General features: G+C 40.0%; 1 protein-coding gene across 2 annotated transcripts in view; it reads left to right on the top strand.

Moving 5' to 3' along the window:
- Nucleotides 1-14,167, top strand: part of syde2 (synapse defective 1, Rho GTPase, homolog 2 (C. elegans)) — a 58,712-nt gene extending 44,545 nt beyond the window's left edge. Inside the window, exons 6-9 of one of the 2 annotated variants that reach the window (XM_036140882.1) lie at nt 1,662-1,843; nt 3,640-3,871; nt 11,290-12,017; nt 12,048-14,167. In XM_036140882.1, the coding sequence (XP_035996775.1) occupies nt 1,662-1,843; nt 3,640-3,871; nt 11,290-11,981 (1,106 nt within the window). In that variant the 3' untranslated portion in view covers nt 11,982-12,017; nt 12,048-14,167. The other variant, XM_012877968.3, reaches the window with a different exon arrangement.
- The last annotated feature ends 10,523 nt before the right edge of the window (nt 14,168-24,690 follow it).

The raw sequence follows: 24,690 nt of genomic DNA, 5'->3' as shown, positions 1-24,690 counted from the left end.
TCTCTAATAAAAAGATCAGAAAACAATGTAAAAGGAATATAAATTATTTTTTATTTACGTTTTAATAAAGAATTGTATCCATATCCTTCTCAATAGTCAGTGGAATAATCTGTGTTGGTATTGCAGCTGTCAAACCCCTCTTGTAATTTCCATCTAGCTTTTTTTCTAGCTTCCACTGGGATTTGGACCATTTAACTTGATGAGCTCCAAAGCTTTGAGGTTGGATGACCTCTTTACCATCACCCTAATCACCCTCCACCGATTCTCTATTAGATTCAAGTCAGGACTTTGACTGGGCCACTCCAATATGTTAATATCACGTTTATTCAGAAGAAACATGCGAGTGAAATTAAGACAATTTTGAACCCAAAGCTGGCAGGGCTATGAATATTTTTTTTGGGCTTAACTGTAGTTCTGAGCAAAATACTGTTATTTTTCCACAGTCTTTAAATAAAAGTTAGAATTTGAGAGAGTAGTTGCATTTATTCACTCGTATCTTTCACAGATCTTTTTAATACTCTTAGAGATGGCCCTATCTTTGTGAACATTAGAATTACTTTATAGCAGAACCAATATTGCTAATTACACAGCGTCTAGCCTTCGCTGAAAACCGATCCAGCTTCATGTAGAGGAAAATGAGAGCAGACATTCACCACAAAAAGCTGTCAGACTGCCAAAACCCTTTTTTTATTTTAATTCTCTCCTTTTGCCCTTTGAAGAAAAGACATGCCAGGGGCTTAGTGGAGACAGACGGCGTCGGTTTCTGTGGCTTTTGTCTGAGCTGCAGGAGTCCAAAGTCACAGGTGTGAACGCGCCGTCACTTGAGCCAGAACACCCCCCCCCCCCCCCAAAAAAAAAAAAAAAAAAAAAAAACACTTTGACCTGCTGCGTCACACCCTACTCAGCCAGGCATCCTGCCAGAAACCATAGGATCACTGGCAGAAACAATGGAGCCTCATTTAGTAGATATGTTTCTTATTTTGCAAAAAAAAAAAAAAAAAGAAATAATGCTCCCTGTGCATTGCAGTATAGATAAACTGGATTATTCAAACGGTTACGAAGCGCTATTAAACAATTCAGATGACCTTCGCTATGGATATTACTAATGAACCTGATAGATTCGGGTATTTTACTTGAACAAAGCGGTTAGGAATCTTCCAGGTGTGATTTTTGTCGGCCAAATCACCGAGGGAACTTGTAAAGTAGAGCCTGTGTTTTTTTATTTTTATCCAGGTAGCTTTTTTACCTTAGTTGTGGTGTAAATGTAATCCGTTTTGATGACTTACTCAAAACAGAGAATTTGTATATATTTTTAAGTTCAGCAATAGGCTTTCTTTTCGCCATTATTTCAGAAAAAAATTCAGAGGAACAGAAAACATTGGTTTTTCATCAAAAATCTGCGGAAAAAATGTGCGATCAGCCAATTATCAGCTAACAATCAGCTGTAAGTGTTAGCTAGGTTTAGTGGTTTAAATATAAAAAAAAGACAAAAAATGTTTGTCTTCTATTACAGCTGCTTTATATGATTTGAGTTGTGATTAATTCTTTATGAATGCAAATATTTAGATGTCTGCTCACACAGAAAGCATCTAAAATAACACATCCAGACCGAAGCGGGAGCTGCATTTCTCAGGCTGACCTCTTTCTGTGGCCCTGGACAGGAGTGCTGAAGGACTACCTGCGTGAGCTCCCCTACCCGCTGATCACCAAGCAGCTGTACGAGGCAGTGCTGGACACCATGGCCACCAGGCCTCTGAAGATGGGGGCTGCGGGGTGCGAGAACGACCAGGCAGACTCCGACTTTACCGTCAGCCTGCTGGAAATCCTGCCGGAGGTGGAGAGGGTGAGTTAGAAATACTCCTGCAGTTTAACGGGGTGAAAAAATACATTTACAAATAAAGATATGAAGTAGTTCTCGGTGGCTGAGATGCAGTCAGTTGAGGAATGATGACCGCACCCATGATTGCTACCGTTGCGTTGACAATGTTTGCGTTTTCGGTGTAGATTAGGGCGGCGCTGTGCGGTCTGCAGAGCTGGACGTGTGATTCTAGTTTAAGGTTCAAAACTCTTACTGAAAATATATCTGACAAACCAGTTTGATGTCTCTGCTCTAAGGAAACACAATTACGGTTATGTTATGACGACAAAATCAAAAGGTTGGGTTGAAAATGACAGATTTACTAATGTTAATGCAAATGTATTCCTTATTCTTTATATTAAAGCAAAACATATGAAGAGTAAAACTACTAAAGGAGTGTTATAGTACTCTCTACAGCTGGGTTAATGTAGCAGACTTTGTGGCTAAAAAATGAAAATAGTAGCTTTGTACACCCTTAAACTTATACCTTGTGATCTTTGAGTTTAATTTCAGCATTCAGTTTGTTTTTTAGAGAGTCTGTCAGCCTCCTGCATCTTGTCTTGGTCACTTTCGCTTGCACTACATTACAGAAGTTCTCCAAATCGGTTAGATTGTGAGGATATCTTTCATCTACAGGTCTCCTGGGATCACCTCACAGATTTCTTGTCCAATTGGGTTCTGGGCCCATAGGAAACTTGACTTGGTCTTTGTAACTGTTCATGTGCTGGTGAAGATTCTCAGTCGTCCAGGTCATGGTCATTCCAAAAAAAGTAAAAAAACAAAAAACTGGACTTTTTTCCAAAGTTTGAAGACGTTTTGCTTTCCATACAGAAACTTACTAAGGGGTGGACCAGTTTTGGGTTAATTTGCATGTTATCTAAACCATAACATGGGCTTTTTGGCCAATAATATAAAGCTTGGAACTAAAACTACTCCAGACATTTGAATTGAGAAAGCTTTCTGGATGGGAAGCGAAACGTCTTTAAACCTTGGAGAAAAAAAGTCCAGTTGTTTTGTTTTTTAACTTTTTTTTGGTTAAAAAACAAAACAAAAAACACAGTTCCACTTTGAGGGCAAGCATAGGGCCCCAATGCCGCCACCACCGTGTTTCCCCTCAGGGTGTCCTTGTGCTGGCGAACGCTGTTGTTCTGCTAAATCTGCAACCCTTCTTAGTCCAGACGTACGGAGGAAGCAGAAGATTGTGGTCACATGTTGAACAGACGGTAGACGGCTCCCATCTTGTGCTTTCGTTAATTTGGCAGAAACATCCAGATTTGTTTCAGTCTCACAGTTTTGCCATAATGCTCCATTTACGACCTTTTTTAAAACAGTATCCTATGCAACCTGTCTGTGAACCAGATTCACCATGAATAACCGCAGGAGAGAACTCAAATAGACTGAATGCTGAGACCGGACAAAAAAAAAAAAGTTTTTGTGAATACCTATGCGGCACAATTAACCGCATCTGTTTCACTGTTTTTATTTTCCGGTTACAAACTTGTTTAGTTTTTGGTTAAATCGTGCAGGATATTTGTCACATTATAGGAAGAAGATGCTTTATCTTTTTATCTTTTTTTTTGTTACCGTGCAAAATGTGGCATTTCAACAGGGTGGGCTCAGCTTCTTAGATCCGCCGCATCCCGTCCCTGCAACAGATTAGCTTGATGAAGAGCAGGATTTTCTCTGATGCTCCTGCGCTGCCGACAGTGGTAATTCTGCAGCTACTAATCAGCTTAATAACATGTCTTATTTGTCCATGCTTATTTGTGCGTCTGCATTAGATGACTTTGCGGAAGCTGCTCGACCACTTGAAGCTGGTGGCGTCCTACCAGGAGATGAACAAGATGACGTGCCAGAACCTGGCGGTGTGTTTTGGCCCGGTGCTGCTCAGCCAGCGTCAGGAGGCGTCCTGCCACAGCAACCGCGTCTTCATCGACTCGGAGGAGCTGGCGAGCGCGCTGCACTTCAAAAAGCACATTGAAGTCCTGCACTACCTGCTGCAGCTCTGGCCAGGTGAATCCTGCAACCTTTTTATTTCATCGTCGTTGATTCAAGTCGTGTTTTTTTTATTTTTATTTTATTTTTTTTTATGGGCTAGTTTTTACAAATTACTCCCAGGCTTTGTGGTTCGGCTCTACAGAGAACTGATGTGGGGCTGGGCCGCTTTCATCCTTGAGGTTACAGACTGGCATGAGTGCGGCTGATCGCCTCTGACCACCATCTGTTGGCTTTTCTGAGATGAAACTCTCCACAAGGGCTTTATCATGGTGGGCTGAGCCAATCAGAGGCGAGCCTGCAAGGCCAAAGTAAACCCGATTTATGAGGCGTATCCCCTCTGATCTGTGATAAACAGCCATCCAGCGGAGGTCCTCAGCACCAGCTTGCCCATCTGTCAGCCTCCGCAGCTGTTTCTGGCAGCTGCGGCCGTCTGCTGCGAAATATGAAGGAGCCCAAAGATTATTTAAAGCGCTTAAAATGGGTGATGAGAAAAGTTGCATTTAGAGAAAAGTTTGCATTTGTCTCAGTGACTAATTAGAGTTTTATCCTAAAATGTAAAAATCTATGTTAAACACAATGATAGTACTAGCTGTAGGTTTAGATCATTTTTTATTTTTTTATTTTCAGTACACAATCATGTCACTCCTAAATAAAAAAAAACATTTTTATAGATTTTAAATTTTTAAGGAAAATGTTCCTGCCACGACCAAATTAAAAAGTAATGTTATAATATGGGTTATTTTCATGAATTCAACAGCGTTCTGAATATTTTTCAGTCTGCGGTCTTGCTACCTTTCTCAGATCACGTCACAGAAAGTTTTTATTTGTGCAAAACTAACATTTTCAGAACTCATCACTGTGACGGACTGCTTGAGACTTACAGACATAGCTGCGTCGTCTGACTCCTCCTCTGAGCCAGCTCCGTTTTAATGGCATATTAAATCATTTTTACAACTTTGTGTTTCATGGGTTTGTGCTTCATAGATGTTATGTTGATTCCCATGAGGGAGATTGAGAAACATGTTAAAAAGTGAGTGGATAAAAGCGAGGACAGGCATGCTGTGAACCCTGTCAGATGCTGAACATCGTACATCAACACAAAATACTATGTCCACCCAAGACAAATGTAGGGATGGAAAAGTTTCCAGTTGGAAATTTAGAGCATCAAGTAAATATTTCTCCAGTGAGGAGTATAAAATCCAGACAATGGCTGAGAGGGGTAGGTTAGAAATCCAACAACCCGGCACTCCATCCATGGATTTAAAAGTTCAACAGGCCTTTAATTCACAACAATGGTGTATTTCTGCTCATAAAATAAACTGTAATTCAAAACACAAACATTCTGAACTGAGATAGACGTAAGGGCTGAACGATTTTGTAAAATAATCTAATTGCGATTTTTTTTCTTAATATTGTGATTTAATGCAATTTTTTTTCCAGTTTAATTTATCATGTGTTTCAAAATATATACAAACAACAAATCAATTTGTTTCCTCGCCATGTGGATTAGTTGCTAAAAGACCCACAGTATCTAAACTCGGAGCAGTAATGATTGCGTTCTGCCTACAATATATTTCAATCCAAATTGCAATTTTGACTTTTCTCTGCATTAACCACAAGCAACAAAAATGGCCTCTAAATAAAGATGTTTGTAAACAAGGACTATTTTAAATATGAACTTTTAATGTTTCTATTGATCAGAATATTATTCAAGAGAACAGCTTTTAATTTAATTAGACATCAATCCTTGTAGAAGATAAAGTGCAAAGTCCAACCAACAAGCAAGTCTATGTATTAAACTGATTGACTAGTACTTAATGCTATGTATGATTATACAAACTCCAAAACAAGTAATAAAATTAGATTATCTCACTGCTGCAACTGTCTTCCCTTCCATGTGGAGGCTAACCCACTTCAAACATATTTCTAACACCTAATGGACGTGTCTAATTCCCTAATTGTTACATAGCCAAAAATTGCAGACCTCTGCGATTTGGAAATTGCGTTATTTTAAATCACGATTATATTGAAAATGTGGTTAATTGTTCAGCCCTAGATAGATGAAATTTATTCTGATCAGCACTGAAACACAGCAACGGATCAGAACACTCATCTCGACCTAAAAGCTTTTTTATGTCATCGTGTCCGTTTAATCTACCTATTAGCCTTATCTATTTTGAAAAGCAATGAAAAGGCCATCTATGTTCTATCCGTACACTGAAGATTTACAGGTTTTACAGGATTAGATAAGTTATTGGCCCTTTACAAAAAAGTAGGAAATGTGCATTAACAAGCAAAAAGAAGATCTAGAGAGGGAGTCTGTGTGAGAAGTAATATGTAAGTGGAAGCACAGGTTGAACTTTATAAAAAAAAAAAGTATTTCTTGCTGATTAAGCCTATCCATAGGGATAGCTATAAAGGCAGTTGGGTGCAAGTTTTAGACCAAAGAAATTCCTGAGCTGAGTTCCTGCTCTTTTCTGTCTCCAGCTGATGCACCCTGGCTGCCATCTGTAATAACTTCTACAAAAAGCTTCCATTCCAGGTCCAAGCCTTTGTTTACGCCCTCACCTCCATTCCATCCGCTTCCCCAGCACGGACTGGAGGACGCCTGGACTGTAATTAAAGACATTCCAGACTTAACCTTACCCTTCAGCCCACGGAGCTTCACCCTAACATTTCACAATCATTATGGGATATTTTCAGCCGCCACTTCACGCCTCTCACACACACATTCCAGCCCCCCTCCGAGGCAACGTTGCTCAGGCCCCTGTGGCGCGCGTTTCGAGGCAAAGGCGAGGGCATCCGACGCCTGCCGACGGGGAAACACTGGCAGCGTTTACAGAAAGTGTGAGAGAGGCTGACAAGCTGATGGGCCGCTGTGTGTCGAGTGTCATAAGCCCGTTTTCTAACAGTGTGAGAGGAAGGGTGGATGTTTTCATTGACAGCAACGGCTAGAGGGTGGTGTGTGTCGTGCCTAGGGCTGGATGATAATTCAATAAAAATATATATCGATCGATAGACCTATATCGATGATATAAAAAATGGTCAATAAAAAGTTCAATAGAATAAGAGTTTTCCTTCCTTTTGCATTATAGCCTATCGTGTAGGTTAATATTACAGTCATTACATCCTCCCAGCCAATCACAACGCAGTTTCAGGAACCAAGCTCCGCCCCCTTTAAAGAGTTCAGAGAGCACGTGTTCTTTTTTTTTTTTCTTTTTTTAAAAACTTGCAGTTTTTGGTAAAAAGCTGGTTGAATAAAAGGTTAAGTTTGAATTCAGTGTTTGTGTCTGTATCTAAAAATAAGTCGCTAAGCAACCGCATAAAATGACCAGGGCTGCGCTTAAAATACATGTTTTGGAATTTGTTGATAATTATCGACATCGATCAATATGATTTCTGTTTTATCAATATGCTTTTTTTTTCTGTATCGTCCTGCCCTGGTCATGGCGCTGGTGTGCATCTGTTTACATGAGCTCCTCCGTCCTGACGTTCTAGTGCAATCAGGGTCAAAATAAGGACGTCATTGTTTATTGGGCTCAATTTACCATTTTTTTGTGTTGTAAAATATAGCATTTCTAGTTGTTCCCAAGCGGTCAAATAATTATGAGGTAAATTATTTAGAAGACAGAAGCCTGAATTGAGGGGGTTTTCTTATCAGTGCAGAGCACCTGCGAAATATAACGTGATACAAGTATTACTATGTCATTGTTTTGTATCATTTGTGCCTATCCAGTGGTGCACATCTGCAGGATCTACATTCTATTTAAAAAGTCTACACATGAAGGTAAAAACTGAAACCATGAAAAGTCATTTCAGAAGCTTTGCCACCTTTAATGCGACTTTTTTACTCTGCAGCTCCATTGAAAAATAAACAGTAATGTTTTAGGGCATAAGCGTAAGTGAGCGCAACCAGATGATAATGCTTTTTTTTATTTAATTTACTTATTTATTTGATTACAACGGCCGGGTTTTTTTGGTCGAAAGTATGTCTGCGTTTTGGCTTGGCAATATTTGCCCACTCTTATTTGCTAAACTATGGAAATTATTTTTCTTATGAAAGCTCAACTTATTGGACAAGTCTTCTAAAGGCGGTTCACGGAAGTGAGTGAACCGCCTATAGAGTGACTATCTTTAATGTTTTTTTTGTAGTCGTTTCTTTTTATCCTCCTCTCAGTTAATGATTTAATTCATACCGTCAGTGAATCATGTCTGAAATGCGTCTGAACAGGGAGGATAATTTCTGTTTGGTTCAAACCACAATCGCTTCAGTCTGTAGCCTCATGTTTGCCGTTGTATGCACCTGCTGAACATATATACACTAAGCAAAAGCTATTGTAATCAGCTGAACCAAGGCTTACATACAAAAACAACGTTTCATAACTCATTCGTATTTCTGCTCTGAGACCACTGGGGGGAAAAAAACAAAACAAATCTGTGATCTCCTTATGAATTCAGCAGTAATCTTTTCTAACTCCTGAGCATGACTCTTAGCACTAACTGTGCTTTGTCCCTATCCAACGCAGTCAGAAATGGGCACACTGGGATAAAGACAGACAAGGTAATCAGACCCTGTTAGCTCTGTGTGATCGCTCACTCTTCTTTTCACTGGTGCCGTCACTTGATGCTTCCATAACAACCGCTTTGGTTCATTTTACAACCCTGTTTAGTCAACGGCGGGTAAACAGTCCAGTTGGCTGGCGAAAAAAATCACAGCGTGTGGCGGTGTGACTTCAGCATGCGTTCCAGTTGGCACGTCCCTTCACTTACTTAGAATATTACCGCTTAGACGTCTTTAAAAAGTGAACAGTTCCACCGTGAAATCGCTTTTCAACACCAATGCAAACATGACTTACAGAAATTATTAATTTTTCCCCCTTTGTGGCCCTGGAGGGTTTTTTCAGTGTTCAGGAGCCTCATGCATGACAGATGGCGCAGCTTTCATACTAAAAGTGGTCGGTGGTGCAGGAAATGACGCGGAAGTTCGCGTGTATCTCGGGGCGCCCTGTCCCCACCCCTGAATGCATGCGTGCAAATCAGTAAAAATACCCGGAAGGCACGCACCACGTGTCCAAATTACAAACGGCAACGTCACTGGAGGGAGATCTGCAGTGAATGAGAGCAAACCAGCAGCTTTTTGAGTGACATCAGCGACTCATTAAAGAAACTGGCTATTTCGATGAGGAAGTCTGTCCCCCACACACACTTTAATTCTTTAAAACGAGACGTGGTGTCATATAGAAAACTACCTAGACGTCAGCTCACAGAGCCGGCTCTTATTCTGTTCCCAGCACAATCAATTTAATGAGAATAATTATAATTATTAGTATAGCAGAATCATGAGTTGTGGCAATATGCGTGCAGTCGAAGCTCTGATTCCATCAGGAAATCAGCTACTGATGTTCCTTTTGTTCAGGTTTGTAACGTAAAAGCTCGAACTCATGAAAAAACGTCAGGTTTGAAGCTCCGTGAGCTAACTAAAACGGAGTCTAATTTCAGTGTATTTGGGCGTCGACTAAAAAAAGTTAGCGTGGCTGCCGCACATTTTCACGGCAGGTCAAACGTTTGCATGAACTCTGTCACGCGACGTTAATTTTTATGCTTCCCGAGTTGTGCTTAAAACAGTGCACTGCATGTTTTATGAGCGTGCATAAGGTTCATACATGGGGCCCCAGAGCATGTTATATTACAGTAAATGACTTATCCTTCAAAGTTTAATCGACAATGTTGCAGGTTTTCATAATTTTGTTTTTTTGTCTTTCCGGAAAGAGACCCCTTTTAAGATGCATTGAGTTACCCAAGCTGAAGTACTTTTGCCTTCTTTGCATTGAAGGAAAGAGAAGCCACACTGTAAGCAACTGTATGTGAAGTACAGAACAGGGCCAAGCCCTACACTAGATGGGACTTTTTTTTTGATTAGGTGGTTGGTTTTTGTTTGCTTATGATTTGTAATGATTGTCTTAAATCAGGAACATTATCAATCAATGTAAAATGAGATGTTCTGCAGGGTCCTAATCTAAACACTATTTTAATTTGGGTTTGCATGACCAACAGGGCTTTATGAAAATCCATGCCTGATCGAGTAACTGCAGACTAATTCCAGGATCATATATTCCATAATCTCAAATTATGTGATTGAAAATGTTGGTTCTGGTTATTTTCATTAATTCAGCACAATATTAATTACACACCATGTTTTATTTCAAGTATTTATTTCTCTTAATTACAAAGAAAATAGTTTAGAGCTACTAAATACTGAACTTTAGTTTCTCAGAAACGCTTAATATTCCAAAAACAAAATAAAAAAATAACTTTTAATACAGAGATGCACTTTACTGTGCAAGCATTCAATACTTGGTGATGGGCTTTTTTATGAACTACTGCATCTTTGCAGAATAGGGTCTGCTGAGGATTTAAGGAAGCCCATATTTCTTTAATAGCAGTATTTACCTTTTCTGTTGTTTTGTCTCTCATCTCCCTCCTAACAAAACCCTGCATACCATCTCGATGGGATTTAAGCCAGGCAAGGTTATCCCTGTTGCTTGTTCAAAGTTTTACAAAGTACAGGTCAAGGTTCAGGAAAGGGCTGCTAACATCTCTGCAGACCCCACACATCCAGCACACACATTGTTTAAAGTGTTTAAACCATTACCTTCAGGTCACCGCTACAGAGCTCTATTTGCAAAAACCAGCCACCACAGATATAGTTTCCTCCCCCCTGGCTGTCTCTGATGAACACAAATAACCCCCCAACAGCCTGACAAGTATTATTTTCACGACTCAAAATTTCCCTTCTTATTTTCTTTACATATATACAAAAATATACATGCTGTTGAAATGTATGTTACCAACGCTATAGCCGACGTCATATTCCTTGATTGCGCATTACCACGGTTGAATAAAAATGATTCTGATTCAGATTTTTTTTATTTGACACTTTGTTTTTCACTCAACCTTCTATGAATATATCTGGATATTTCCCTCTGTGAACAGCCAGCTGTTTTGGCAATGAGCTTTTATGGCTTGCCCTATTTATAGACATTCATCAACTCTCTGTAGGACAACTGACAAGTTGCCGTTCTTCCCTACGATGATATTGGTCACAACACTCCATTTCTATATTAAAAAGCCTTTTTTTTCTCCTAATTGTCTCATGTAATATTAAAATTTTCTGAGAAACTGAATGTTGGATTTTCATTAGCTGAGACAGTCTTAAAACGTAGGAATAAAAGCTTGAAATATTTCAGCCCTTGTGCAAGAAATCTATATGATATACAAGCTTTAAATTATAAACTGAATTAGTATAATAAATTCAATTATTGAGATGCACCTTTAATTACATAATTTCTGAATCTTTAAACAAACTCTGTTACCTATCATAAATTTTTTAGCTTTTTATGACCTTATTCTCTCTTTCGTCTCTCTCACTGTAGTTGTGGACCCAAATGACCCGCCCTCCAATCGCTCCCCTGCAGCCTATTTGGCTCCGGCCTCCTTCGACCTTCTGTCAGCCCCTCCTCTGAGACGTAGAAAAGAGCGCCCCCAGTTTCTGAACCTCAGCGAAGCAGAGATGGCAGGCGTCCTGCGGCCCAAACCGGGCCGTCTGGACAGCCCCAGCAACAGGTATGCTGGTGACTGGAGCAGGTGCGGCGAAAGTTATTTCCCCTCTGAAATGCTGCTGCCTCCCAGCAAAGAAGAGGCGGACTACGACGACGTGCCCTCTGAGGATACAGACGCGGCTGAGGAGGTCCACGAGAAGGACACGACAGAAGAAGACGAGGAGAAGGCCACAAGTCCTGTGTTTGATCCTGTCGTGGAGGAAGAATCTCTAAGAGAGGATTTGGTGCGAAAGCCGGACGGAAAGGCGGAGGAGGAGAAAGAAAGGAAGAGTGATTGCTTAAACAACAGGCAGGCTTTTGAAGAGGCAGAGGAGAAAGTGTTTAACCACATCCTGCCAGCTCGGCTGCCTAAGGAGCATACTTACCAGGCCTACATGAAAATCCAGGACATCAGTCCTGTTCTGAGTAACAGAGTGAACCTGAGAGACCTGCAAGAGAGCATCGACACTCTCATAGGAAACCTGGAACGAGAGCTCAACAAGAACAAGCTCAACGTTGGATACTGACTACTACACAGGCACATACACATCCATTTGTAGACTCACACACACACACACACACACACACACACACACACACACACGAGGTTTGAGAAGGACCTGCTTTCCTGATCAGGGTGCTTCACAAGCAGCTACAGTGTTTCCACAGGGATCCTGTGGCTTGTGGTGCTGCTGTATTAAGTTACAAGGTGAAAGGAGGAGAAGCGAAACAGGGCACCTCTAGAATTTCTACCTTACCCACAGACATTCCATAAAGTTTTGTTTCTTTGGTTTTTTTCGTGCGTCCCGGATCATGTTGTGTCTGTCGGTTTGTATAATTCCTGTTCTGTGTTCCATATTGTTATTGTTGCTTTTCTTCTTATTAGAAGAACCCATTGACCCCTCGAGGGTTTAAAAGGTGCCTTAATTGTGTGAAGGTGGTCCGTCAAGAGGATAATCCACCCTGAAAGAAAATACGTTGTTTCCTGAAAGTTTGAACAAACAAAACACTTTCCAATTTAGTAGTCACCAGTTCCACTAAAAAGTTAATGTGTTTCTTTTTCATTTATAGCAGGTACCCTTTGCACTATGTGCTCCACAAGCTAGTGAAACAATTTTATGAAACAATTTACAAACTGAACACGGTCTTGATGCTCTCAGCTCATCCTTGTGTCTGAACCAATGTGTCAGTTTTACATTTAATGCAACCTTGTTTCAAGTTGATAAAGTTGGCTGGCTGTTGTAGCTTGCCGCTATTAAATTCGATCTGGTTTTGGAGTTGTTAACAAACAGGAAATACTGACTATTTAATTCTATTGGAATGGAATACAGACCGGTCTTAATATCAAGACCCAAGTTTTTGTGTCAATGTTTGCAACAAATCAAAGTTTTGAACAAACCAGTTTTTAGGAGACACATGTCAACATCTTTTGTTAAAGTGGATTTCCTTTTTAAGGCAACGGAGAGCTTTTCTGTCTAGGTATTAAAATATACAACAATAATGCACTTATTAGGCAGGTAGTGATGTAGATTATCATACTTTATGGCGATAAAATAAATCTGGCTGTGATCTGAATGCAGTGAGAAAATGGACTACCTGAAAACTCCTGTTAAAGATAAAAAATAAACATTAATTTATTTATCTTACAAGCAACTAAATGTTAAATGCTAAGTTCACATATTGAATTAGCTCTTAGATGGGAGCTTTGACACCCTCTTTGGTAGCTAAAAATAAGGTGCAGTAAGAGAGAAGATAGTGTTACTTGGCTTATTTTAGCTTAGCATAAAAGCTAGCACTGGCTAACCTAGCTTTGTAAAAACAAAAGCTACATTTTCTTTGTTATGATGTTTTTCTGCTTATCTAAAATAGGAAAGACATGGTCGTGACGTGTATCTTCTCATCTACAGCAACAGATAATGTTGATATTTGGCCAATTGTTGCGGTAAGAGAGAAATCAGCTTAGCTTATTTTAGCTTAGCATGAAGACTCAAGCTAGCTAGTCCGTCTTTGGAACAAACAACCCTTTCTTTATGTGTTCCTAAAACAAGCTAAAATGAATGTGGGGTTGCTCCTCTATTCTATAACAGAAGACCATAAGCTAAATAGTTAAACAGATGATGACATCATTTTTCTTTACTGAAATTTATGAGGCCTCATCCAGTTAGCATCTGTTACCTTGCTGTCTAAAGCAACAAAGGAGATTTTCAGCAATCCAGGGATTCAGAGTGATCAGTATTTAATCTAAATGGATATGTATATAATTATATAAATGTATTTGGAATATATTATTTTTACATCCTATATTTCAATGGCGTATTTAAAAAAACAAACATCTGATGACCTTGTAGTGTTGACAACAGTCATGTAAATCTCCCTTTGAGCTACATGTACACATCTTAATGTGCTGGTCTAATGATTCAACTTTAGCTGTAAAATATAAACTCATGCTATTGGTATTGTTATTATGTTGTGTATATATTTGGGCAAATTTGTGTCTGGCGGACTAAGCTGTGTTCATGACTTTTGATGTTTTTTATGGTACTGAACGTTGCATGGTCAAAAGCTTTACCAACATAAACAAGGCTCTGTCTCATCTGCCATTGAATTTCATATTTATGTGTAAAATAAGACTATTTTATAATGTATGCATATTTGTTTGACCACTTGTTACTTAGATAAACTGATGATTGCATTAAATTTTCTTCCAAAGGACCTAGAGGGAGAGATTGGTTTTGTCTGTAAGGTGCACAAGATATTTATAAATATGGTTGCATAGCCAAAAAGTGACTACATTATCACTACATGATTTCACTGGATACGGTACAAAGTTTATTACATTTTGAGGTCATATCTAACATTTTAAGATATACAATATTTACTTAAAGCTCGACTTGAAGAAATAACATAAATATAGAAGCCATTGTGGTGACCCTTCTGTGGATTAGGGGGAAAAAAAACAAGTGTTGTGCTTGCATAGCCAGTAATTTGTTCTTTATCACCATATGAAGATGGACCTGAATGTTTAGGAAACCGTTTTTTTTCTCTCTAGAATAATCACCTTTAAGGAAGCAGTCCACACTAATAAAAAAATAAGTATTGTTTTTTAATATTTAAAAGGTAATTTCTCAGTCATGACACATGATGACAATATCTGACCATCTCGCTTGGTCTTTGCCTGCAAGCCAGCTGAATGAATCGATTAAAACATAGACCATAGGGTTGCTTTTAAACCATCTGCATGCTTAGAAAACTCAGTGTCATTCATAGAACTCACTGAAGAAGATCATTTCTTTATTTTGATAATTTATTAACATGCAAATTGAACTTAAAATCCAAGAAATATTTAAGTTAGCAAAGTGGCACCCAGATGAAACTTAAGGGTAAAGTTGATTGCTTACAGCATGGATACAGTGTTTAATACACGTTATTATATTGGTTATTGCAAAATCCATCTGCAGACAATTGCAATTCTTTTGCTGCATCATTTTTTAGATTATATAATTTATTTCTATCTCATCCTCTTTGTCCTTTAGAGAAGAAAGTGCCACACTGAACACATTACTAACTGAACAGTTAAGCGCATTGCTTCGATTCAGAAAAATATGGTCATAATAAAGATATTATTTTATGTTCATGCTTGGGTGCTGCATCTTTTTGAGCTGTTTCTTTCCATTTTAATGTTTTTTTTCCCCCATAAATTTAACATAACTTATAGAACAAATTTAAACATTCAAAATAGTAAAAATAAATAAATAAAATAAAAGCAACATTTTAAATATAATGTAAATATGATAATTAATCACTTCTTAATTGATGTGACTGCACCTGTCACTCAAGCCTGGAGGCTTGTCAGCAACTGACCAATCGGCGATCGCAATGGCTACTTCTCTGTCCCAAAGTGAAACGCCCTTTACTGCAGGAGCTGCAAGCCCTTTAGCTCCAACAACACTGTCAGGATTTTGCTTTATGAATGCATTGTGGTCTGAGGGATTTCATAAAAAAAAAAAAAAAACATAGGAAAAAATGGTTAAACGTTCTCAGTGCAGAAAGAGCAATTCAGACACATGCTATCTCGAACGTTTAAAGGGTGGTACAGTTTATTATTTTCCCAAAACCTAAAAGAAGTCTCGGAAAAAAAAAAAAAAAAATATATATATATATATATATAGATAGATAGATAGATAGATAAAGACCTGCGGCTGACCTCATGAGCAGCTGAACACAACAGTCATTTTTCGAAGAACCATAGCTTGATCGTCTCTATGAAGGTAACTGCAAGCAAATATTCAGCTTTTTTTCCCCATAATTACATTATATGCTTAGTGGTTGAATTTAAAGGTAAGGCAATGATCAGTTAACAGGACTTTGATTTTGCACAAAGCCTAATAGGTTATATAATGTAAACTTCGCAGTGATACAGAATTTCAATGTAAATTCTTGGCATGGATAGTTTGATAGCAGCATGAAAACATCTACTGCAGTCTACAGTAACTACTTTAAGGTACTAATATACACTTTAACTGAGATATAGAAACTTGCGTTTCATCACCAATTTGTCCGTTGGTAACTTCACTGAATTGATGTACAACTTTGTTTGTAATTCAACTTGTTTGTGATCCCCTCCCCCTTTCTTCTTTGGTAGATAATGCAAAAGTGCCTCTGGAAACACTGTCAGCTTTATTATCACCGCCATTACAATGCCTTTGTTTGTCAGATGTTAGATCTGCCTCAGGCACACTTCCACGTAAGTGGAGCAAATTTATATTTGGCATCATTCTTGAAAGAAAAACCTTTTCAATGATAATCTGCTTTACGAAGATTCGCCTGTATTGTACAAAGACTGATTGTTTTTCTGTTACTAAACTTGGCTGTTACTGCTGCAGTGATTCTGCAAGAAACTGCAGCGCGTAAACACAAAAACACAGAGTGATACATTTTTATTGTTGTCTTTAATCCCTATTCCTGCAACCACACCAAGCTTGGAATTCATTCGTTTGAAAAGCACTCCTAAAACCCACACAAACACGCGTTGGTTTCCTAGCTAGCGGCATGGTAACACAAACTATCAGTTGAATGATTCAACGGTTTCTTCAAAGGCTTTGATGTTTCATTAGAAATTAAAGGCAAAACATCCTCATAACTTAACAAGTTTTTTTGCTCCTATTAGATTTGTTGGTGAGTTCTGGGAACATTCTGGAAACACTGCACCCTAACCTCAGTAGTCTGTGGATAACTTCATAGGGGAATAGCCCATGTTGGCCTGTGGGAATCTCCCAGACTGACGCTTGGCTTCAGGGACATTCCCAGAGTGCAGCTGCATTTTAACTATAAAGCTAAATGAATTTACCGTAGCTCCTAAAAACGAATATTAATCTGAGTAGTAGCACATGTAGAAAATTTGATTCTTTAAATTATATTATTGCAAATAATACAAAAAAAATGTGCAATGAATGTAGAAAGAAGTTAGACGAGGTTGCTCTCATGGCTCTGACTGAGGAGATACAAATCTCTGGCAAATGGCATGAGAAGTCAAAGTTGCCAGAGGCCTTTCAGCACTAAATGGTTTTCAGCCGTGTTTGATGTCACTTCATAGGTTTCAGATCACGTTTTTTTATAGCTGCGCTGCGCAGGTATGAGAAAGTTTTTAGGATACAGAATGTACACATATCTGTCGACACCGCACAGTGCTGTTTAAATTCCCACATGTCCTTTCTCCAGAAACACGTCCTGTCTGGTATTTATGTGAAGACAGAGCCAGAAATTCCTCTGGCGGTCTCAGAGAGTATATAATCTTTCACACGGAGAATAATGTTCGTGTCAACTTCAGAGTTATTTCGAGGGTCTTTTGTGAGGTACGAACAGAGAAGGATCCACTCTAGCTGAAATATTTATTCATAACTTAATAAATCTGTAAACATAGGGAAAAGCGTTGGCTCCTAACAGTTCCCATTTCTAAATGTACTTTATTTAATATTAACTCAAGCTTCCCTTGAAGGCCCAGTAAAAGGAACAGTGGGATCTCCACTGAAGACAAAGGCACCGCACTGCAAAGACGGAACTAAAAATAAGTCATATTTTCTTGAAATTAGTGCATTTGTCCTTGATTTGAGCAGGTAAATAAGATTATCTGCCAATGGAAGAAGTATTTTGACCCTTAAAATAAGATAATTAGATATACTGCACCTGAAATAGGATGCTAGAGATGACTTGTTCCTATTTTAAGTGCAAAAATCTCATTGCATTGGCAAATCATCTTATTTACGTGCTCAAATCAAGGACAAATGCACTCAGTTCAAGAAAATTTGACTCAATTTTAGTTTCGTTTTTGCAGTGCGTTTCTAACGCAGTGCCTCTTTGGATGGGTCAGGGTCACCCACTTGATATCAGAGGGTCTGACGTAGTGAGCTCAACTGTTGTTCCTTTCTAATTTGGGACAGAAGAGATATGAGCCCAGTTAGGCACACATCCTCGACAGCCACCTGCATGTGAAAGGAGACCTGCTCTTCTTCTCCTCCTCCTCCTCATGTGCTCCCTTAATCTCTGCTGACCTTTGAGTCACGATAGTGGCAAGTCAACCAGCCAGCCAGCTACACACACACACACACACACACACACACACACACACACACACACACACACACACACACACACACACACACACACACAAACAAACACATACACACACACACACACCAGGAGTGTATGGTCCTACCACGGCATTAACAATGTAGCTCAATGGGGAATGGACTTTAAAGTATGAAAACTTCTAGGCATCACTAAAATGTATGAATTAGTTAGATTGCAGAAAAACTATACTTGTGATCATTGTCTAAAAGGTTTCTTCTTTTACTTTCTGTGTAACCAAAGTTCACATGTGGACACTGATTTATTGTTCCTTAGGTTAGAGCTTACATCAGAAGAAATGTTACGTAAAATGTAACTTCACTGTTTCATTTCTGGTTTACATTTACATTTTTGACAACAAAACCCGGGAAACATTTTAGTGGCATGACATCCAAATTAACTTTGCTTCGGTTCAAAGTTTGGAGATCAGAGGGATTTGCTAATGATAGGTTCAGAGATCAGGATAACTGCTGCCGACAATACTGCGTTTCTTTGCATTTTGTACTTTTCAAACAGTGTAGCAGCGTGTCTACTGGAGACTGTATAGCCCTGTTAACGATTTAATGAGATTCAAATAGTCAACAGGGACTTTTTTTTTGCCATGACAGGTTTTCTTTGCAAATGACCTGTATTGAACTTTGAGATCAGATTGAGTGATGACCCTTGACTTTGCCACATGATTCTCTGACTTGTTTTTTGCCTCTTGGCTTCTTCGCTGACGAATGCTCTCCTTGCTGCCTGTCAGTTTAGGCGGACGGTCAGGTCTTGGTAGGTCTTCAAGTGTACCATGAGCGGATGATATTGTTTCCTTCATACAAATGTACATGGCAGACATGACAGCACATTCATATTCAGCTAAACTGTAATTTCAATTGAATTCAGTTTTATTTATATAGCTCCAATTCACATCACACGTCATCTCAAGGCATTTTACAAAGTCAAATCCTACGGATTGGTCAGAAAGTTTCCTCTCTAAGGAAACCCAGCAGGTTGCATCAAGTCTCTCCAAGCAGCATTCACTCCTCCTGAAAGAGCGTAGAGCCACAGTGGACAGTCGTCTGCATTATTGATGGCTTTGCAGCGATCCCTCATACTGAGCATGCATGAAGCGACAGTAGAGAGGAAAATTCCCTTTTAAAAAATATGGTCCATTTGTATTTACCAGCACAAACTAATTATATATATATATATATATATATATATATATATATATATATATATATATATATATATATATATTTACACGTTTTCAGTTCTTTCTAATGAAGGGAAAAGACACACACACACGTTTAGCTTTGTTTACACGCCTTTATGTGTTTACATGTGTTTAAAACATGTACAAATATAAACCAGTTAAAACACATCTGTTTAACCTGGTTTGTTTTCTTTCCCAGAGACAAAGTTTTCCCCGTACATAGCAGCGTCCGTCTCTCGTACCCTGAGAACCTTAGAAAGTGACCCTGCGCACACATTCCTTAGATCAGTGCCTGTCAATAGTAGAGCTATTAAACACATTGTACCAAGGTCCCTTGTTTTCTGGTGTGTTTTTTGGGGGGTCTTTTGTTCCCCCCGCGGTCTTGCCCCTGTACTTGGCAGCTCATCTGAGGCCCTGGGGGCAGATCTCTTGACGCAGCGCTGACAGATCTGGCTGTTCTAAACCCCGGCGGTGATGAGAGAACCGAACAGAAGGGAGAAAAAAAATGAAAAGTAGATGAAGAGAGAGAGAAAGAAAGAGAAGCGAAAGTGGAGGACGGAGGGAAGGAGAACACACAGGAGCGGTGCTTCAGATCCTCAGGGGCCAAGCCTCTTATAATGTAGGGCCTCTCCTCTGTCCCTACAGCCTCTTCCCCGCTTCACCTCCATTGCTCTGTCACTCAGGACTAGACCATTTCATTTTAATAAGGCTAATCCCTCCTAAAGGTAAGCTGCTCATCACCTCTCACCCTCCCACCCTTCCCAAAAAAAAAAAAAAAAAAAAGAGCATTCTCCCTTTGAGCTCGAGGACACGATGAAGGTTTGCTCTGCTCGATAGGAAAGAAGAATGTGAAAGGTGAGACAGAGAAGAGGCCTTGACAGCAGCTGCGCTCAGATTTAATGAGAGGATTTGGGCCTGACTGGTTTGATAAACTTGCAGGTGGCGCGCCTTCAGTCGAACTTCTCCCTCTGAGTCAGAACTTCTCAAATACTGAGCCGATATAAAGTGCAGAGATAATAAGGAGTTATGTGGAGGAAGTGGAGAGACGCGGCCGGTATTTAAGCTCATGCTATCACCTTCCTGCTGTCAGTAGAGCCCCCTCCGGCTGTCAGCAGGGAAACGCCGGTTGCGCAGTTTGAAGCGTTGATGCTTAATGCTGACCACCAGCTACTATGGCTTCATTTGCTGAAGGAGCAGCTAGATATTCAGAAAAAGAAAATGCAAATGTGAATCAGTAGAATTCAAACTTGTAAATCATCTAGACCAGGGGTCAGCGACCTTTGCAACCCGCAGAGACATTTTTGCCCTCGGTCCAGCTAAAGAAATATTGTTTAGAGCCACAAAAGTTACACAGTTCTCTTTCAAACCAGAGCTTATTATTGTAGTATACTATAGGAAATTTGTTTATTTTTTTAATTAAAGATCAACAGTTTTTATGATTTAACCAACAGTACTTTTATGTTTAGGTTTAATGCATTTTCCGATCCTTGGCTGCAGAAGCTGGCTCTTGGGACGCATGGCTCTGGCTCTGGAACCAGTCTCCTCGAGAGGGGCTGGGCATTCTTCCACTCTGGAGTTGCCCCCGGTGAGAGGCGCCGAGCTGAGCATACTTGTTGCCCCCCCATCTCGGTGCCTGCACGTTGGGGTTCTCCCCGGTGAACGAGAGGGTGGCCACCCTCCTCATTCGTGTGGGGGGGGACGGGTTCTGACTGTTGTTTGCGCTTATGCGCCAAGCAGCAGTTCAGATTACCCACCCTTTTTGGAGTCCTTGGAAGGGGTACTGGTCTATTTTACCAAGGACCAAAATGATCTTATTGTACAAATATTTGAGGTAAGGGAAGGGCGCAGAAATATCCATGGGATTATACATCAACAAAGGTACTGTGAAGACAATATGTATAAGAAAATATGGGATAACAGAAAAGAAGAGAAAACTGATCATAGAGGCCACCTAGACCGCCGGAGGAGCTGCAGGATTTCTTTGGTTAGTACAGGTTGTGTTGGCAACAATATACCAACAATCTGTTGTATTCTACATTATGTCTCAGAGCAGCATTGGAAGACAAATGCTCTGACTTCCACATAAACCATCCGGTCATGGCTACGATCTCTTGGAAAACCTTGAGGAAAAATGAGGTATGAGTCCAATGAAGCCAAAGTTATATTTTCACACACAATCCAAAAGCGGTTGGTTTGGCACAACACAGCAGATCTCCAAAACACCGTAGCCAATAGGAAACATGGTGCTGGCAGCATCATGGTCCAGAGTTACTCCTCTTCAGATGGACATTGAAGTTTTGTCAAGGTGGGTGAAATTGGGAACAGTGATACAGATCAGTCATTATTGACCCAAAACCTTCAGGTCTCTGCTAGAAAGATGAAGATGAAGACAAATTTTATTTTTTACAGATCACTGTGATTCCAAGCTTTAATGAAAATCCATAAAAGGATAGCTTCTTTGGAAGGAGATTACAGTTTTAGAATATCCAAACCACCATCCAGAACTAGATCCCAGAGAAAATCAGAGAAGTCAGCGTCAGAGAAGGCTGTTGCACAATCTCCTAGATTCAGATGATTTTACAGAATAAATGCGACATTATGTATGGAAACGATTTAGAATTTCTATTTTTTTCATCAGTCTGATTTTGCTACTGTGGGTAGATCACCTGAACAATAAAGCATCTCTCTCCAGTTCTGTGAGATCTTGTTTTCTCAATTTCCTAAAAAAAAAACAAACATACTTCTAGTTACCGTTCATCTGCTCTAGATAGTTTTGTGAGACCTGATTGTTATTCTTTTGTCTATATTCTACATTTTTTACACAATACCATCATAATGCTGTAACTTTCACAAGAGCTTGACAGAAAACGATAAAACCCAAAGAAAGACTTTACAAGACCTTGACAGAGCCTGAATACCGACTCATTGAGACCAAATAAAGGCTGTATCCTTGGATGTGTAAAAATGATGAACTGTTTCTGTTCAGAACTGCTGCAGGTTACCAAAGCGGCGACTCCAAACTGCTGACAGCTTTAAATTAGAAAATAAAAAGGAGTCAAGGGGGTAACATTCCACAGCAGTGTCCTGGCCACCTGATCTGTTATGAGGTCAACGGTCAAATAATGAAACCTACCACCTACCTCACAGAGGCTCCAATGAGAAATAGCTTGCTGCTTTACAGCAATGAATCAAAGCTCGATGAAGTAAGTCTGGACCATTGTAGCCTTTAAGACATGCTAAATAGGAGCGCCTCTTAATATATGTTTTCCTTTTAAAATAATATGTATGTTTAAAATGGAAACAGATTTAAGCAGTTCTTTGATGCTCAGTGTCCCTGTTTCTGTTTTTGTCATGCATCAAGCCCCTCGTCCTGTCCGAAATGTTTCTCTCTCCTCTCTCTGCAGCTGGGCTCCAGCCTGGACGAGCATGTGTTAAATGTGCGGGGTGCCCCCATGTTGGGAGATTTGTGGAAGCAGACCTTCACAAAAAAAAAAAAAAAAAAAAAAATAGAAGAAAACACCCCACCTAACACCCACCCCAGCAGGAGCCGCTAAGAGGCCAGCCAGAACAATGCCAAGGCAATGGCTTAATTCGCCAAGCCAGATTTACAGCTCCTCCTACACAGCACCTGCTTGCTTTGTTTCCCAGGATTTGGCTTGGACACTTTGAAGAACCGGCGCTAAAAAAATGAACCCCAGGCAATCCATTCTGTATTGACAGCCCCTTTAGTTACAGATCTCTTGTTTTTTTTTATGTTTGGGAAATCTCTTGGACTTGGATGAAGAAGTCAACTGAGGAAAATCTGACACCGTGAAAGCCCCCCCCCTCATACCGGTGGGAGTCATTGGGTTTATTGCTGCGCCGCCGTCCTTTGTCCCGAACATTAAAGAGGTGTTCGGCCCAAAAGCTTCTCTAAAGTCTCGGCACAAGAGTCTATGGTGCAAAAAAAAAAAAAAAAAAAGGCCCGGGCTGTTACGTAAGATTCTGTGCATCAGCCGTAAAAACAATAGCTAGCCAGTGAGTGTTGGATTGCAGGCGGCGCATTCCTGAGCTGGCCCGCAGAGAAAGTGAGAGGCTCTCTGGAACAGATTTCCCAGAGAGGTTTGAAGAGGAGACGACTGGAGAGCAGAGGCCCCTTTTGTCACCGGGACCTCGTTGGTGCCTCGGGGGCCATATGGACGCCTGTCTCTGTGCACCCTCACATCAGCCCACTCCTCACCCTCCTCCCCTCTCTGTCCGCTCCGTGACAGGGCCGTCCACGTGAATGAGTCATGGCCAGAGTGAAGCAGGGCCCGGCTCGCTGCAGAGCTGTTCTTCATCGTTCCTCTCCCTCGCTGCAACCCCCGCTTCCCCAGAGTCTGCGCTTGTGTCGCTCATTGATTCTGTCAAGCCTTGTGCTCTCCCTTTCCTTTTGAGCAAACTTGAACACAGTGTGAAAATTTGCCAATAGACAGCTGCCCCTACATTATGCAGTATTTGACCTGCAACCTCCCCCCCCTCCCTTCTTTGCAGCTTCTTTTCTGACAGGACACCGGCTGTCAGTTTTGGACTGAAAGTTCGCTGTTCTGCCTTTTTTTTTTTTTTCATCATGAAGGAGCAAAACTAATGGAAACAGAAAACAGAAGAAAGACCCCCTGCATCATACCGCAGGAACTGGTGGCCATGCCCGACATCACAGACGTAGATGAAAATTCAGGGAAAAGATTTACGCTTTAGAAAAGTTTGAAAATGGAAGGTTACAACACAGCTGCTGTGAAACGTCATCAGGCTTTCTGGTAGTTTAAAGCAGTTCAAAATGATTCACATCCCTGGCGGATTTAGATATAAACACAACACATTTGTTTCTGGTGATAAATGACAAGCATCTCCCAAAAGAGGGGTACTCTGGGAAAAAAAATATATGTTTTATTTGTATTTAAATAGAAACACATTTACACCCTTATCAACAGCAAGTGGAAAAGCGTTTGTTGGAATTAGAGCAATCAATGCTTCTAATAATTGCTGACAAACTTATCGTGTGTCTGCTTTAAACCCGCAGTCTTTGAAATTGCAAGGCCTTCTTGACAACGGTTAAGTCTTTAGATTCTCAGCTATAAGTCTATAAGACTCTGGCTGAGCCACACCACAACAAACAAACAAACAAAAAAAGTAAAAAAAATAAATGTGCTGGTTAATTTAAAACATCCAAATCTGAAAGCGGTATGGACAATTTGAATCCAAATGGTTTGTTAAGAGTTTGCATTGTTTCCTCTACAGAATTATTTGTTTTAGTGTGAAGCAAACGAAACATAGGACAAAACGGCCGAAAACTTCTGTGTGCAAGACATTTTTACTGAATAATAACAGGAGTCTGGCCTTGAAGTAACAAAACATGGAATAGTTCGGCTCACTCTGGGACAGGCTGTTTCTAAGTTTGG

This window comes from Fundulus heteroclitus, chromosome 9, assembly GCF_011125445.2.
Source record: "Fundulus heteroclitus isolate FHET01 chromosome 9, MU-UCD_Fhet_4.1, whole genome shotgun sequence".
In the NCBI taxonomy this organism is placed as follows: domain Eukaryota; kingdom Metazoa; phylum Chordata; class Actinopteri; order Cyprinodontiformes; family Fundulidae; genus Fundulus; species Fundulus heteroclitus.
This window is presented reverse-complemented; position numbering and strand designations above follow the sequence as displayed.